This window comes from Protopterus annectens, chromosome 7.part0 (genome assembly GCF_019279795.1).
Source record: "Protopterus annectens isolate FY-2018-M chromosome 7.part0, PAN1.0, whole genome shotgun sequence".
Taxonomy (NCBI): domain Eukaryota; kingdom Metazoa; phylum Chordata; order Ceratodontiformes; family Protopteridae; genus Protopterus; species Protopterus annectens.
Window position 1 is genome coordinate 1,621,398,553 of NC_056739.1, and position 17,956 is coordinate 1,621,416,508.

Genomic DNA, 17,956 nt, shown 5'->3' on the forward strand with positions numbered 1-17,956 from the left:
TACCCAAAGAGTGGCGTACAGCAACAGTGGTCCCTCTCCACAAAGGTGGTGCCTCAACGGATCCTGGAAACTATCGCCCCATAAGCCTGACTAGCTTGGTCTGCAAAGCTATGGAAAGGATCATCATGGACCTCATAAATAAAGATATTGGGGACCTACAGACACTGGATCCTACCCAGTTTGGCTTTGTTAAGGGCAGATCCTGCCTCTTAAACCTGGTCGATTTCTTTGAAACAGTCACCAAGGCCATTGAAGGTGGTCCACACAGCCTACCTGGACCTGGCATTATAGATAAGCTCACCAGCTTAAATATAAACCCCTATGTCACTAGATGGGTTGCAAACTGGCTCAAGGACAGAACCCACATGGTTAGAATTGCTGGAGCCATGTCAGACTCCAAACCAGTTACAAGTGGCATCCCACAAGGCTCAGTCCTGGGACCTCTCTTGTTCAGTATATATTTTACAGGCCAACACGGAAGGACTGTGGCTGACCAAGTTCGCAGATGACTGCAAACTGGGCGCCATAATCAACTCTCCAGCCGACACAAGCATCCTCCAAAAGGGCCTCATAGAAACAGACAACTGGTGCCAGAGCCATGGCCTCAAGCTAAATGCCAAAAGTGTATAGTCATCCCTTTGGCAAAAAAAGTGCTCACAAATTACCACATAGGTGGTAATCCATTAAGTACAGAAGAAGTCATTAGGGACCTGGGGACCCAAGTTGATAGCAATCTCTCATTTGACAACCACGTGGCCAAAGTGGTTAGAAAAACATTTTATATAGCCCACCTAATCATGAAGGGATTCACATCTAGATCAGGGAGGTCATTCTTTACTCATCCCTCATCAGGCCCATAATTGAGTACAATGCCCTTTTGGGATGTACCTTACCAGACACCTGCAGCAACGGGAAAGACCCCAAAAGTACCTCACCAAGAGGATCAAAGGGCTCAAACAGATTCCATATGCTGCCCGGTTAAAGAAACTCCAGCTCTACTCAGTGGCATGCCGCCTGCTCAGGGGCGATCTGTGCCGCCATGTCCAACCCGAATTAATGGACATGCTGCACCTCAGAAAATCCAAATCCCATCGAGAGAGACTTGAACCTCAGCACTGAAATAAATAGGACATGCTGGAGGGACAGATTCATAACCCAGAGGCTCCCTTCACTCTGGAATAAAATCCCAGTCCAGGTTAGGCAGAGTCCCACATTGACTCTCTTCAAGAGGAATCTTGATGAGTGGATGGGAGATCGTATCACTTCTGTGTCACTGTTAGACAGAGGCACAGTATACTAACCTCAAAAAGGCATAGCAAAATTAATTTAAAATGCACACTCTGGCTAGGCTTATAAATGCCCTAGGGCAGATAGCCTAGTATGAACCTATGAACCTATGGTCGGTCAGACTTACCTGACTTTCCACAGGGGTGAGATCTGTTTAAGAACAAACATCTCATTCATGCACACAGTGGTTTCAAAGTAGTTAGAATCAAGCCTTCAGTATCCAAGTTTTTTCTTTCTTGCATAGCTAGTTGCAGTGCTATCTTGACAAAACTAAACACTTTAGAAAAACTGGTTATTTATTTATTATCAAGGGGCATAAAAGGGACACCCTGTATATAAACATACAGTTTCCAGGTGGCTGTCCTCTGCTATTTCTTTCTGTTGTTCCCACCATGATATATCCATTCCAGGCAGTATCAAGGCATATTCTACTAGTGCCTTGTATTCTTTGATGGCATGCTGAAAAGGTGTGGACCCTTGAAGCATTCTAGAGGCATTTATATAGTCATCTGTACATACTTTTACAAAACATTACAAACTGGATTCTTTTTCTATGGCCAGAGCTAGCTTTGCTTGGACCATTCTCCAGGGGCTCTGAAATCTGTATCTTTCTTCCTCCCACGTTGGATAGGCTTTAGTAATCAACCCATATAACCTAAGGATTACTGCACCAGTGGGACTGATGAACATAGTACAGCTGTGTTAGTTGCACTTACCCATAAGAGTAGATGTACAAATTCCTCACTGCTGTAGTAGTTGAAGCCACCCTCCATTCCCCCAACTTATCTGTATCGCTGTAGTTTGGTTGTAAATAGGGTTTTGTGTGGTTCTGTTTTGTGTATTTCTTTGGTTTTTATTAACTGTTTGATTCAGGATTGTTAGGCTCTTCTGTCTCTTTGTATGGACAAGAAAGTTCTGAAAAAAGCTTCACTCTGACTGCTGATTTTTCTCCTTGGGGTTAGCCAGTCAGATATCAGAGTGAAGGTGCATGTGTTGGGGTGGGGAGTGGGATCGGATATTTTTGAAGCTGGCCGTTTATTTCCTAGTTAGGAGACAACCATATAGTCTAAAGATTACTGACTGCAGCAGTGAAGAATATGAATATCTAATGATGTTAAATTGTCTCGCTCGCCTTCATTCTTGCTGGTTGGGTTCGAAGCCGATCCTCAGCTCTGACTCAGCCATTTTCTAAACCTCGAGAGCTATTTACTGGCTCGAGGCCTCCCTATATCCCACAATGCCTGGCGCTAGATACCCAGATCTCGTTTGCCACTTCAGCTACGAGGTTGTGCTTTACTGGCTCAGGTCGTATTTAGCTCTTTTTTGTGATATTTAGATTAAAAAATCTTGTATATAAAAATTTTCTATTAGTAGTTTGTTACTGTTAGATTAGATTAGTACCCTTTCTTAACTGTAATCCCTGTGGTTTTTTCGTATCCCGCCTCTTAGGAAACTCATTTTACTTAGAGAGTTTCTCCCTTCCCCCTTCTCTTTCCCTTAGAGTAGCCATTTTTAATTAGAGGCTAACCCTCCCCTTTTGTAACTTTTTTCTTAGTAGGAGTAGTGTTTAGCTGTTTTTAGTTAGAGGTTAATTACTTGTTTAATATCCTTGTTCAAGTGTAGTTACTGTGTTTGTAATTTCTTGTGAGGGTGTGGTAACTAGTGTGTGTGTGTGCATGTGTGTTTTTTGCACTAGTCTTGTAACCTTCCATTGGTATCCCTTTTTTCTTCAGGATGTCCAAGGATACCAAGGTATCAGGGTTCAAGAAGTGTGACACGTGCTGTCAGAAGATGTCTCTGACAGAGGGTCACACTTCTTGTGTTTATTGTTTGGGTGCCCTACACCTGCAGGACTCTTGCTCGGTATGTCATGCCTTTAGTCTGAGAGTCCTGCAGGAGCATAGGAATAAATTAATTCTTAGAGGGTTGCTCAAACCAGAAGGGTCACCGGCAAAGCCTCAGCCAGGGAAACCCTCAAAGCCCATCAAGCAGTCGGCTCCCAGTTCGGAGCCATCGCCAGGTGGAGTGTCTACTTCCATTTTGGTTCCAGCCAGAACCAAAGTGTCTGGATCTCAGTCTGCTCCGACTTTGGTGTCGGAACAGTCAGGGAGCTGAAAGCGCTCTCGGTCCCCATCCCTAGAGTCAATTCGCTCGGCTCCGGGGTCGCCCTTGTTACAATCAGAACGGAGCCATCAGTCCCACTCTCGGTCTTCCAGGCTATCTAATCATGACATGGAGAGAGTGGTTAGTAGACTCCTCAAATTGCAGGCCCTGGCTAAAATGTTAACTATCCCTCCTCATCAGGCTGTGGCTGTTCCTATTTCTACAGTAGTTCCTCCTCTGACTTCCCCTTTGAGTTCGGAGCTGGAGCTTGTTGGGGCTCGGATCTTGGAAATGGTGCCAATGCCTCCCCTTTCGGCTCCATCATCGGCTCTGATCTCTTCAATGGTTCCGTCCTTGGAGGGATCTGGGCACTGAGACTCCCTCATCGGCTCCGAGGGGGCGAGTGGTATTGGACCCTTGTCCGACCCCGTTCACCCTCTCGGAGCCTCGGCGCAGGTGAGCTCGGCTCCTACATTGGTCTCGGAGCCGTCCCTCTCGGTGCTGGGGGGGTTCCCGTCTCTTCGGAGTGGGGACCCTCTTCTCTGCTGGATAGGGGCGCCTTCGAGGTCATGAGGAGTGTGCTGACTCCCGAGTCCACCCCTCGATCAGCTCCTTCGGCTCCTCCCCCCATGGTGCCTGCATCGGTCTCTGCCCCTCCTCCAGACCCCAAGCGAGGAGAACAAGTGCTCCAGGTCGCCCCACTGGGTGTATCTTCCTCTTCCGAGGCCTCCCCTGATCATTCAGAGGAGCCCCCTCGAAAGAGGAAATGTAAGAGGAAGCATGTTGACTCCCCCAAGTCTGTCACATCGGATACTGACTTGGAGGATTCGGAAGGTTCCCCAAGATCCCCCTCTGAAGATGTCTCTTTCTCAGACATCCTTGAGATCCTTAGGCAGAGGGGGAACTGGACTGTCCTTAACCCTTCTGAGGATGAGTCGGTATTCCTGGATGCATTTGGTTCTTGCCCCTCCACCTCCTGGGTGTCTCCGCCTTTCGATCTGCTGATGGAAGTAGTGGCTCGAAAGGCGTGGTCAGCCCCGGACACAGTGGAACCAACCCCCTGCAGGCCCACTAAGTTTATTACTGACCCTCAGGACAAACAGTTTTTGACAAAGGGTGTCCCCATTGATGCCATGGTGGTAGCAGCGGCCACGAAAAAGAAGTTGGCTGACACTTCTGTGTCTGTCCATCCCCCTAATAAGGATTCTAGGATGATGGACAGATACGGGAAGCGGATGTTTTCTTCAGTGACCTTCTCCATGTGGTCACTGAATTACTTGTGCCACTTCACCCGTCTCCAAAGGGATCTCCTCAAGGAGCTAGGAGATACCCTTCAAGATCCATCAGCTGCGGGGACTCAAAACAAGATTAACTCCCAGCTGGCGGCTCTTAACTCAGTCGTCAACTCCTCCATGCGGCTCATTTCGTATGCGGCCGATGGGGTGAGTAGGGCTGCAGGCACAGGCGTGGCTTTGAGAAGACATGCCTGGATGCGGTTATGTAACTTTCTTGATCCCTTCAAGGCATCTTTCACCAGTACTCCCTTTGATGGTTCGGCTCTGTTTGGACCACAGGTGAAAGATACCCTTACCAGGTGTGACCAGGAAGGCAAGACTCTCTCTGCCGTGGGAGTCCGTTTTTCTACTCCCTCTAGACCATACCCTAAAGGTCAGAAGAGTGGAAAGATGTGGTTCCGGAAATCCCAGGGAGCCATGCCTGACACACGTGGTGAGTTTCCCTCCAGGGGCAGAGGAAGGAACAACAATAGACGCCGCCCGTGGGGCAGAGGGGGTCCACAGAATCAGGGCAGCAGAGAATCCTTCTCTGACAAGCCCTTCCAGCACCCCTGAGGGGCTGCCCGGCTGTCCGCCTTCGGAGGCAGTTGGGGGAAGATTGTCAGTGTACCCAAAAGCCTGGCGGCACATCACACGAGACATATGGGTACGGTCTATCATATCCGGAGGTTACAGAATCCCTTTTGTCCACACCCCGTTAAAAACAAACAAGTCCCTTCCAGATGTTCCACCAGGTCTAAGGGAACAGGCAGTGCAAGAAATTTCAAAACTGCTAGAAAAACGTGCCATCCAGCAAGTCCCAGCAGACCAGCAAGGATCCGGGATTTACTCAAAGTTCTTTTTGGTACCAAAAAAGACAGGGGACTGGAGCCCCATTTTAGATCTCAGTAGACTAAACAAGTCTGTTCAAAGAACGAAGTTCCGGATGGTCATGCTTCAGTCCATTCTACCCTTTTTGGGTCAGGACAATTGGATGTGCTCCATAGATCTTCAGGATGCGTACTACCATATCAAAATGGACAGGCGCCCCAGAAGGTTTCTTCGCTTCCGGCTGGGAGCCAGTCATTATCAGTTCAGAGCTCTGCCCTTTGGTCTCACCACAGCCCCCAGGGTGTTCACCAAATGTATGGCAGTGGTTACCGCTCACCTGAAACGGCAAGGATTCCAGGTGTTTCCATATCTAGACGACTGGCTCCTTACTGCTACCACCAGACATCAATTGCTGCGAGCCAGGGATTATACCATCCAAACGTGCTCCAAGCTAGGTATCTCAATAAATTTCAAAAAGTCTGCATTGTCACCTTGTCAGTCTATAACCTTTATAGGCACAAGATTAAATACAAAAGATCTGTCTGCAAGACTTCCACTAGACAGAGTGGCAGGCATTTGCCGACACGTACAGGTGTTATTAGGATGCAAAAGGATTCAGGCCAGATTCGTCCTAAAAACCTTGGGTCTCATGGCAGCAGCAATCATATTGGTCCCCCTGGCTCGCTTTCAAATGAGGATTCTTCAGTGGATGCTTTTCACCCAATGGTCCTTTCAGCAACTTCCAATGTCTCACAAGATAATAATCACGCAGTCATGCAAGGACCACCTGGCTTGGTGGATGGTATCCCCATCAATACCCCAGGGCAGACCATTTGTTCTTCCTCCTCCAGTTGCCATGGTGACCATGGATGCCTCCCTGATTGGGTGGGGGTGGGGCATTTTCAGGGCAGGACTGTCCAGGGCACCTGGCAACCCCACGAGTACCACTTGCACATAAATGTCTTGGAGATGAGGGCAGTGCTTTTAGCGTTGCAAGCTCTTCAGAACTCTCTACCCACTGGGACCATTGCAATTCAGACAGACAATATGTCTGTAGTGTGGTACATCAACAAGCAGGGTGGAACCAAGTCCTATCCCTTATGTCGAGAAGCACTCAGACTCTGGCAGTGGGCGATTTCCTCTCAACGGTTTCTGATAACAACGCACATCCCTGGAAAGTCCAACATCATAGCAGACAGGCTAAGCAGAGCTATTCTCATACCTCACGAGTGGTCTCTCAATCGGACAGTAGCGTACAAAATCTTCCGCAAATGTGGTCAGCCTTGCTGCGACCTTTTCGCAACTCCTGTCAACAGCAAGTGCGACAGTTTCTTCACTGTCTTCCCGGACACTCCCCCAGAGACGCTCTAGTTCATGATTGGCCTCAGGGACTTCTGTATGCATTCCCACCTTTTCCCCTAATTCCAAAATTAATTCAGAAAGCTACAGTGTTGGGATGCAGGATGATCCTCATTGCCCCCTACTGGCCTCGACAAATTTGGTTCCCGTTCCTGCATCATCACCTTCTGGAGCAGCCTTGGAATCTGGACCCAGTTCCAGACCTCTTGATCCATCAGTCGGGCAGGCTGCATCAATCCCTTCAGTCTCTCAACCTCACTGCTTGGTTACTCCACTTCCAACCTTAGCCAGGCTTCCAAATATTTCCAATTCAGTGTGTGAAATTATCCTTTCTTCGCACAAATCTACCACCAGGAAGACTTATACTAGTAAGTGGAAACGTTTCTCTTTCTGGGCAGAGACTAGAAATATAAACCCATTTACAGCTCCTGTCCACCACGTCCTAGATTTTTTAGCAGACCTGTTTCAAGCTGGTTCTTTGTCTGCCACCATTAGAGTTCAATTAGCTGCAATCTCAAATTTCCATACAGGCCTGTCAGAAACTAGCATCATGTCCCATAAACTTTGCAAAGCTTTTCTTAAAGGAACTGTCTTGCTTAGGCCCCCCGGTGAGAGATCCACCGCCTCCGTGGGACTTGAACTTGATCTTAGCTTCTTTGATACTGCCCCCTGTTGAACCTGCAGCTTCCTGTTCCTTGAAATTGCTTTCTTGGAAGACCCTCTTTCTGGTAGCCATCACTTCAGCTAGGAGAGTTTCTGAACTTCAAGCCCTGTGTGTTCATCCTCCTTACCTAGTTTTCCATAAGGATAGAGTTTCACTCAGGACTAATCCTTCGTTCCTTCCCAAGGTACCTTCCAAGAATAATCTGAATCAGTCCATTGATCTACTGGTCTTTTTTCCAAATTATTCCAATAAAGCTGAACACAAATTACACCAGTTGGACGTTCATAGGCAATTATTTCTGTTTGCATAGGACTAAGCAAACAAGGAAATCAGACCAGCTCTTCCTGTCCTATGCTGAGGGCAAACAGGGTCTACCAGTGTGTAAAGTAACCTTATCCAGGTGGTTTTCCTCTATTATTACCTTGATTTATCAGTTGAGGAATAAAGAGCTCCCTGCTAAACCTAAAGGCCACTCTACTAGGGCTTTAGCTACTTCAGTAGCCTTTCAAGCAAGACTACCAATGGAAGCCATGTGTTTGGCGGCCACATGGGCCACTCCTCATACCTTCATTTCACATTATAAGTTGGATGTGGCCTCTAGGAGTAGAGCTGATTTTGGTTCCACTGTGCTCAAGAGTCTGTTCCGATGAGCCACCCAGGACTAAGGTGGTAGGGACGCTGTCCCAACCAGCAAGAATGAAGGCGAGAGAAACAACTTAACAGTAAGAAGTTATGTACCTATCATAACATTCCATGTTAGTTGTCTTCTTCTCGCCTTCTTTCTTGCGTCCCACCCTCCATCCCCCTAGCCTAGAAAGAACGAGAAGAGTCCCCCTTTGAGTCTTTTCACTGGCTGAGTCTTATCCGGTTTATGTCCTCTACTATTTTAGCCCTATAGCTAAAGCTTGTTGTTCAGACAGGTGTCCTTGTGTATTTTTATGGTGTTAGGTCTACCAAATGAGATCTGGGTATCTAGCGCCAGGCATTGTGGGATATAGGGAGGCCTCGAGCCAGTAAATAGCTCTCGAGCTTTAGAAAATGGCCGAGTCGGAGCCGAGGATCGGCTCCGAACCCAACCAGCAAGAAAGAAGGCGAGAAGAAGACAACTAACATGGAAAGTTATGGTAGGTACATAACTTCTTATTATGGCTAATTAAAAAATACATATGATTTGCATATTATAAATGTACTCTTATTCATGGTATGGTAGGGTATGAATATATACAACTTTCTTTTGTTAAAGTTTAAATACTTTCTCCTCCTCTCTCTCTCTATATATATATATATATATATATATATATATATATATATGTATATATATGGTGAAAAGAATTTCCTCCTTAAAGCCCCAAAAGTATCTCTGTCTGTTATATTAAGTAAGGCATAATTAAATTTGTGTATTCATCAAGAAAGCCCTATCTGTTGTGTATGCTTTGGGCTGAGCTTGAAAATGGTCTTGTAGGATCAGTGATCTACCCCACAAAACAAAATGAATAAATTAAAAGAACTTCATTAAAATAAGAACGTGCTTTGGTAAAGCAGACAGACTACAACGCATTTGCCAAAACTGATCAATACTCTCTCATATTCAGTTCTTAAAACAATTGTCTCATATTGATACTTAGGAGTGTGGCTGGACCAATATTTATTTTTCTCACTGTAAATCAGCCAAATTCAGGAAGAGATATCAGTTATGCATTTGATATTCTGCTTCCATTTTCCAGATGCTTTGCTAATTTCAGCCACCATTAATCAAATAGAAGTAGAATTTAGATGCTGTGAAGCAAAACCTAATGGTTTGTTATCCAATCCTGTAAGGAACAGCATCACTTCCTTGCCTAATCAAAGCCATTTGCCTTCCCATTATTGTGAGAATGACATTCCTCAGTCATTCATCTGTAAATTACTCTATTTATTTAAGTTTGATGACCGGGGAAGTCCACTGGGCCATAAAGAGCCCGTTTTCAGTGGAGCCCTGGGGAGAAAATCTCCAAAACATTACATGTTACTAAAGAAAAACATAGTTCATACAGAAAAATAAACATATAGTTATAAGCCCTTAGTAAGTTAACCATTAAATATATAGATACTAGCCCTTAGTAGGTAAGGTGAACATAGTGCATGGGGAAAGTACCAGAATATTTATATTGGGAATATAGTGCATCAGATAGTAGGGAGAAGATCTCTCCCTGTTAGAGGAGAGATTGTTTTTGGTTGAGATATAAGCAATAGTAGATGGTAATTGGTGATGATTACAGTGCAAGGTAGAAAGAGAGGGGGTTTGAGAGGGATTTATGTTGGAGTGTGACATTCGCATTCCCATTTGGAAGAAAGGTGAGAGAATAGGTGAGATTTGAAATTGGTATGGTTTGGTAGGTTGCGTAGGTGGGAGAGGAGAGAGTTCCACTATTTAGCTAAGGAGTAGGACAGTAGTAGCTAGCCAGGAGGGTGTGATGGTTTGTGGACTGAAGGAGATTTTGGTTTTGGATATGAGTGAGCGGGTGGGTATATAGGGTTTTAAGGATGTAACAAGAGAAGGGCAGTTGGCAGGTTTAAAGATGTGCTTGTGGGCAATGGTGAGTTGTAGGTAACTGAGGTAGTTGGGTAGTTCAAGCTATTTGAGGGCGTGGAGGGAGTGGCAGTAGTGAGATTAGTTTTTTGAGTTGGTTGCAAATTTGCAGATTTTGTGGTAGCAAGATTTGAGTTTGGATAGCCAAGATGGAGATTGGTGAACAGGGGGGCACTGTACATAGGAGATGGGAGTAGGAAGGCGGATGCAAGAGTTTGTCGGGATGAGGGGCTGAGGAAGCGGTTGTGCCAATATAGGAGACCTATTTTTTGGTGGGTTTTCTTGATTGAGAAGTGGATATGGGTATCAAATTTTAGTTCTTCATCAATGATGTTGCCAAGAAGTTTGATTTTGGGAATGATTTCAAGGGGGGGGGTGTTGTTTTGGCTCTGTATGGTGAATGAGGTTTTGTCAATAATGGAGTTTTCAGTAGGGGGAAAATCATTAGTTTTATTTGCATTTAGAGCCAGAAGGTTGGACTGCATACAGGTTTCTGTTTTGGAGAAGGCTAATTGGGTTTTTGCTAAGAGCTCAGAGGAGTAGAAGGCTGAGCAGATGATCGCCGAGTCATCTGCATGTTGGATGACAGATGATTCTGGGATGGAGTGGTGGAAGTTGTTAATGAATAAGTTAAAGAGTAGAGGACTGGGAATGGAACCTTGTGGGATGGTGGTGGGTGTAGGTAGGAAGGGGGAGGTTGATGTTTTCCACTGGACAGCTTGTTGGTGGTTGGACAGATAGCTGGAAAACCAGGCTATGGTGGTGGGAGAGAGATATAGGGTAGAGAGTTGGGATATGAGTAAGGTGTGGGAGATGGTGTCAAAGGCCTTTGACAGATCTAGAAATAGTGTAGATACAAATTTGCCAGAGTCACATTCAAGGTTGATGATTGCCAGAAAGGAAAGAAGAGCAGTCATGGTACTGTGGCCAGGGCGTAAGCCATGTTGGGTAGGGGAGAGGAAATTGTTTAGGGTTAGGTGTGTCATAAGTTGTGCTTGGATAGTTTTCTCTAGTATTTTAGAAAGAGGGGAAATGATGGCAGTAGGCCTGAAGTTGGTGGTATCAGTGTTTTTGCCACCTTAGTATCCTTATCTGAGAGACTGTTTTATTTGTAAGTTCTAGATGCCTATGTGGCTCACAAATGACATGCACTAGTCATTTCTTCACACTTACTTCACATTGGTAGCAAAGCTTTGTTTTCCACATAGGTACCATTATCTAGAGTGTTTTATTATCAACAGTCTGCACACTTTCTACTTAACCATCCTTCTTGTACAGCACCAAAAGTTATCTACTAGATCAAATTCACTGTAGCCATTGTAATTGTTATGGCGATTTCAGAATGTCTGCCTAGGGATCCTTCTCTTTTTTCTCTATTTGTGGTAAAACAGTTTCTGAAGGGAATTAACACTTTGGCACCATAGAGGTCAAAGAGCTAATCTTTAGTACCTCCTTATTTTTCTCCATTGCCCTTATTAGACCATCCTGTGGTGGCATCTGCTGCATTACTGAATGAACATATTTCTGATTTCACATTATGGTTCTTGTCCTTCACTGTAATTTAGGTTCTCTAGGCTTCACAGTATATTTCCTGCCTGCCTTTAGTGCCACTTTTCATGTTTACTCTTCAATATTCTTTAATAATACCTCCTGCAAATTTTTCTACAAAGTGAGTTGAATTTAACATTTTTGGTGTTACCTTAACAACAGTGTTAAGTAATTTTATGTCACATATAGGAAGAATGCATAGTTTGGCAGTAAGACAGCATAAGAAATAACACCATTTGTTGATTATCTGTTTTTTATTATTATTTCCTTTTATATTTCTGATGATGATTTAATTGCTACATTGCCTTCAGTTGCTAATATATACTTTGATATTGGAAATATAGCTACAGCACAATAGAACTCTTCTCTATATGATATGCAGAGAATACTCCTCAGTTATATCATCTTGTACCTTAACCACATATGTTTAGTCCTCAGTGTAAGTCTGCAGCTGGAAAAAAGGCTGTTGCTGTCTAGTATGCCTATTTACTCTTAATAAAAAAAATAGTAAATACAATTTTATTACATTTTTTTCTAAGATTCCTGAAATATGGGACCAGATTCACAAAGAGAACTTTGGGAAATGGAAGGCTATAGCCAAATATCAAGTAAAGCAGGCATTAAATCCTTCTGAAGAAGATCTTCGACAACAAGCACTCAGGTAACATAATTCTGGTTTCATTTATTCAGTTCAGTTGTAATGTCTTTGGGATAGAAAGGGTAATGGCACTCAGTGATTTTATTTTTGACGCTTTCAAACCATAAAATAATCAGTCAGATCTAAAATTTATTTGCATGACAGTTTCCATCTGCATAGCTTCCGCTATTATAGGGTAATAGAATCACATTTTCAGATGGCCCTTTATGGAAGGCCAGTCCTGAACAAACATTTTACTTTCCTCCACTCAGGGATGTTGTAATGCAAGACTAAATCCAATCAAAGAAAATTTTAATCAGTCTTAGTGGGAATGGACATTAGGGGATGAATTCTTGGCCAGAGTACTTTGCACAATAGTATTATAAAACTCAAAAGCATTTCCAGTTTTTTTTTTAACATGGCAACATGCATAGGATAATAGTTAATCTCTGCATATATTTTGTCTGGAATGAGACACCCCGGCACTATTAGGTTTTACCTCATATCATGCGTTCCGGCCCCAAAACCCGGACCACTCCACAAAAGGAGGGGGTGTATCCATATTCATAAAGGATACTCACACCTCCAGGTTGGTGGCAACGCATGAAGCTTCGGAAACCATCCAGGTGCAACTAACCATAGGCAAAACTGCTCTACAAATTGTAGCATGCTACAGGCCACCCTCTCAAACTCAGGAACCCCACACAGCCTTCCTGTAGACACTGGAGGGTATAAATGTATCTCCAAACACCATCATATTGGGTGACTTCAACTACCCGAATATAGACTGGGAACATTACTCAAGCCCTAACTTTCTAGCCCAACGGTTCCTGGAGTTCATAAATTCAAATGCCATGGAACAGCTAGTCACTGTTCCCACGAGAGGAGAAAATATACTAGATCTCATTGTCACAAACATGGGGACAAAATGCTCCACACCGGAAGTATATCCCTCATTGGTGAGATCTGATCATAAACTAATCTCACTGGAAATCCACATCCCGCCCCACCCCAAAAAAAAAGACCATAGTGAAGAACTTCTCTAAAGCAAACTTCACACTACTCAAGACTGGTGTGGTATCCTTCAAGGCCCCTGAGTCAGAGGAAACCACAACCCAAGCTGCGGAAGCCCTTACAAATGCCTTCTATGAACACCTCCAGGACTGCATGGATCAGGCAATCCCAAATAAAACCAAGACTCTTTCCACAAAGGGCAAACGTCCAGTCTGGTGGACCCCAGCCATTAACAAACTTTACAATAAGAGGAGAAAGCTATTACATGATAGAACAAAATCCATAAAAGGAAGTCACCCCTGATCATTATTAGTAAAAAATACGAGCACTCATAAAATCAACTAAGGCCAATTTTGAGAGAAAAATTGCCATGGATTCAAAGGACAATCATAAGGCCTTTTCAGCTATGTTAGGAACCTGGGTGGAAACTCACAGATATGCTCAGAATTAGTCCAAAATGATACAAAAATCACTGAACCCACAGACATTGCCAACATACTGGCAGACAGGTTCAGTGCAAACTTCACCCCTCACCTCCTAAAGGAGAGATAACTATCCCAGCCGAGTGTAGCCTCCCGGACATCTCAAATGCGCAGGTGAAAGCTGCTCTCTCTAAAGCTAAAAACACAGCATCAATGGGACCGGATGGTGTCCCCGGCTGTGTGCTACACGAGCTAAATGAGGAATTAAACCCGCACATAAGGCAGCTGTTTAATCTCAGCCTTACCACAGGATACGTGCCCAAGGAGTGGCGTACGGCAACTGTGGTCCCACTCCACAAAGGTGGCGCCTCTACGGACCCTGGTAATTACCGCCCCATAAGCTTAACAAGTCTAGTCTGCAAAGCTATGGAGAGGATCATAATGGAGCTCATAAACAAAGATATAGGGGACTTGCAGACATTGGACCCGACCCAGTTTGGCTTTGTCAAGGGAAGATCATGCCTTTTGAACTTGGTCGACTTCTTCGAAATAGTCACCAAGGCCATTGATGAGGAAAGGCAGTCCATACAGCCTACCTTGACCTTGCAAGGCTTTCACACAATACCCCACTCGGGTATTGTAGAAAAACTTACCAGCTTAAATGTAAACCCATATGTCACAAGATGGGTTGCAAACTGGCTTAAGGACAGAACCCACAGGGTTAGAGTTGCTGGCGCTGTGTCAGACTCCAAGCCGGTCACAAGTGGTGTCCCACAGGGCTCGGTCCTTGGCCCCTATTGTTTGGCATCTACTTCTCAGAAGTACAGGCCAACATGGGAGGACTTTGGCTGACAAAGTTTGCAGATGACTGCAAACTGGGCCATAGTGGAAAGTGCATCGGACACGGATATCGGGACTCACTGAAACAGATAGCTAGTGCCAGAGCCATGGCCTGAAGTTAAACGCCAAAAATGTATAGTCATACCCTTCGGGAAAAACAAGGTAACCCCAAGCTACCATATAGGTGGCAATCCACTAAGCACAGAAGAGGTTATCAGGGACCTGGGGACCCAGGTTGACAGTGGCCTTTCTTTTGACACTCACATTGCTAAAGTGGTTAGAAAGACCTTCTACATTGCCCACCTGATCATGAAGGATTCACATCCAGATCTAGTGAGGTCATTGTTCCCCTGTACTCTTCACTTATCAGACCAATGATCGAGTACAATGCCCCATTCGGGATGTATCTCACCCGACATCTGCAGCAATTGGAGAGACCCCAAAAGTTCCTCACCAAAAGGATAAAGGGACTCCAAAATCTGTCATATGCTGCCAGATTGAAGAAACTCCAGCTCTATTCAGTCGCATACCGTCTGCTCAGAGGTGACATGTGCCTGACATACAAGGCCATGTCCAACCCGAATTAATGGACATGCTCCACCTCAAAAATCCAAATCCACCAAAACCACTAGAGCAAGCGACTTAAACCTTAGCACGGATATAAATAGGACATGCTGGAGGGATAGATTTATCACTCAGAGACTCCCTATGCTGTGGAATAAAATCCCAGTCCATGTGAGGCAGAGCACCTCGCTGACTCTGTTCAAGAGAAATCTAGACCTGTGGATGGGAGATCGTAGGTTTACCCCGGGAATCATCTCTGGGTCACTGCTGGACAGAGGCACAACAAACTAATGGGCACAGTATTTTTTCATATAAGGGGTGGCGTAAGCCACAATAATTTGGGCTAGGCTTATAAATGCCTTAGGGCAGATAGCCTAGTATAAACCTATGAACCTATGAACCTATGACCAAATCTTACTTTTGTCATGCAGCTCTGTTAGCATCGAGGGATAAAATCCTGATTAGACCCAGGCAACTAGAGATGTTCAACAAACACACTGCCTTAATGACATATGGGCTGTAGTGCCCTGCTACCCACTCTCTGGCAGTCTCTCAGAGCTTTAGACTCCTCTGTCTGTATCTTTGTGGGTGTGAAGGACCAGTCAGCTGCCACAACAGGATCATCCTTCACAGCAGGGACGTCGGGAGGCATACACACTGTACTGATTTCAGTACAACTTCTTTAGAAGAGGGGGTAGCTTTTTTAATTAAAAAAGTTACGTATTTTTTCAAAACAGAATTGGCTCCTTTAAGTTACATTTCATGGCTACATACCAGCCAGTCAGAATTGAGCTTCACATCATCACGTCATGTCAGGCTGGATGGCATTAAGTGGGAAATGTGCATAGCTTAAACCGGCTGCCTGCGAGCGGGAAATGTTAGTTTGAATGTTTTAGATTATGTGAAAGCCAATCGCGTGATGAACGGAATGGATTATCATTGTGGGAAATGTGCATAACTTGAACCGGGTGGTTGTGAGCGAGTGATATTAGCTTGATGTATTATGTGAAGGGCAAGGCAATTGGAATGGATTATCATTGTGGTGAGGTGATCGCAAAGGCAATCAGGTATGTGTGTGGGAATGGATTATCATTGTGGTGTGGTGATCGCGAAGTTAATTGTGTGTGTGCGTGTGTGTGGATTATCATTGTGGTGATCGCGAAGTTAATTGTGTGTGTGTGTGGATTATCATTGTGGTGTGTGTGTGTGGATTATCATTGTGGTGTGGTGATCGCGAAGGCAATTGTGTGTGTATTATCATTGTGGTGTAGTGATCGTGAAGGCAGTTGTGTGTGTATTAATCATTGTGGTATGGTGATCGCAAAGGCAATTGTGTGTGTATTATCATTGTGGTGTGGTGATCTCAAAGGCAATTGTGTGTGTATTATCATTGTGGTGTGGTGATCACAAAGGCAATTGTGTGTGTATTATCATTGTGGTGTGGTGATCGCGAAGGCAATTGTGTGTGTATTATCATTGTGGTGTGGTGATCGTGAAGGCAAGTGTGTGTGTGTGTGTGTGTGTGTGTGTGTGTGTGTGTGTGTGTGTGTGTGTGTGTGTGTGTGAGAGAGAGAGACAATGCCCCCCCACATAATACACCTGCTGGCTATAGCTGTTCAGGCTCAAACCCTGTACCTTTGCTTCAGGGTAAGAAGAGCCTAAAGTCCCTAACCGCCACCATTTCTGAACTTTGTTCAGATTTTTATTTCTAACAGTTGTGAGCTATAGTGAGAACTGAAGTTGTATTCCCCAGCTGTGGTGAGAAGTAAGAATTGAAATTGTATTCCCCCATTGTTGTTTTTGTTGTTTGTCCACGTATTTGTGCTAAGGTGTGAAGTGAGAACTGAATGTGTATTCCCTCATTATTGGCTTTGTTTGTCCAGGTTTTTTGTGCTAAGAGGTTGAGAGCTATCTAAATGATAACCATTAAGTTTCAGTCTTCCTATTTTTCAAACTGCTGATTTAGCATAGTGGTATGTTGCACTGACTGTAGTGCATATGGTTCTGGGTTCAAGACATGCATGTTGGTAACACAGCATTTTATTCTAGCAACTTTCCAAAATTATACAAGCAATGTTTAAAATGTGTCTGGTTTTTGGGCTTTTGTCCCCCCCAATAAATGTTGGCTTTTTCCAGATTTCTTGTGCTGCAAAGTTCAGAGATACAGCTGAGTGTTGAGTACATTTTACAAGGAGCTGAGAGCTGCAGGGGAACTAAAGTTTAGTGCTGCTTATGTTGAGTCTGCTTGTACTGTTAATAGCACAACAAGTAGTGTACTTGCTTTTGATGCAGAAGGCTGTGGGTTCTTCTCCCACAGTAGGCAGATGCATTGCTGATACTGTACTGTGTTGTAAAGGGGGTGGATGCTGTAGTCCTTTTTGGCGAAGATATCTAGTAGTAACTATGAACCTGTTATCAGTTTGCCATCCATTTCCTATTGCAATATTACTAGTGTATCATTTGTTTTAATGCAACATAGGCAATTTATTCCTCAAGGGCAACAGGCACTTTATTTGTAGATGAAACCATGAAATATAAAGTTGCTTACTTGCAGCAGCGACTTCATTAGTTACAGATTTATTTAATGTGGAATTATGTCGATGGCTTTTACTAGTTCAGAGATTGTGCATATTTACTGATACTGGTGGACTGTAGAAGTTTGAGTAGACTTTTATGATGGAAATGTTCCGAATTGGGCTGTTTTGTCATTATTGGTGCATGCATTTTGTTTCATTGTTTACTGGAAAAATGTTCAAAACAATAAATTTAAAACGCTCTCTAACAACTATACTGTATTGTACAAGGAATATAATTTAATACAGTCAGGAAGGTGCATCTCCCCCT

At 44.2% G+C, this 17,956-nt stretch overlaps 1 protein-coding gene across 1 annotated transcript in view; it reads left to right on the forward strand.

The window, feature by feature from the left end:
• ZMYND10 (zinc finger MYND-type containing 10) overlaps positions 1-17,956 on the forward strand; it is a 1,873,846-nt gene that overhangs the window by 1,387,235 nt on the left and 468,655 nt on the right. Inside the window, exon 10 of the mRNA XM_044078166.1 lies at positions 12,175-12,296. Coding sequence (XP_043934101.1) covers positions 12,175-12,296 — 122 coding nt within the window. The remainder of the gene's footprint in view (positions 1-12,174; positions 12,297-17,956) is intronic.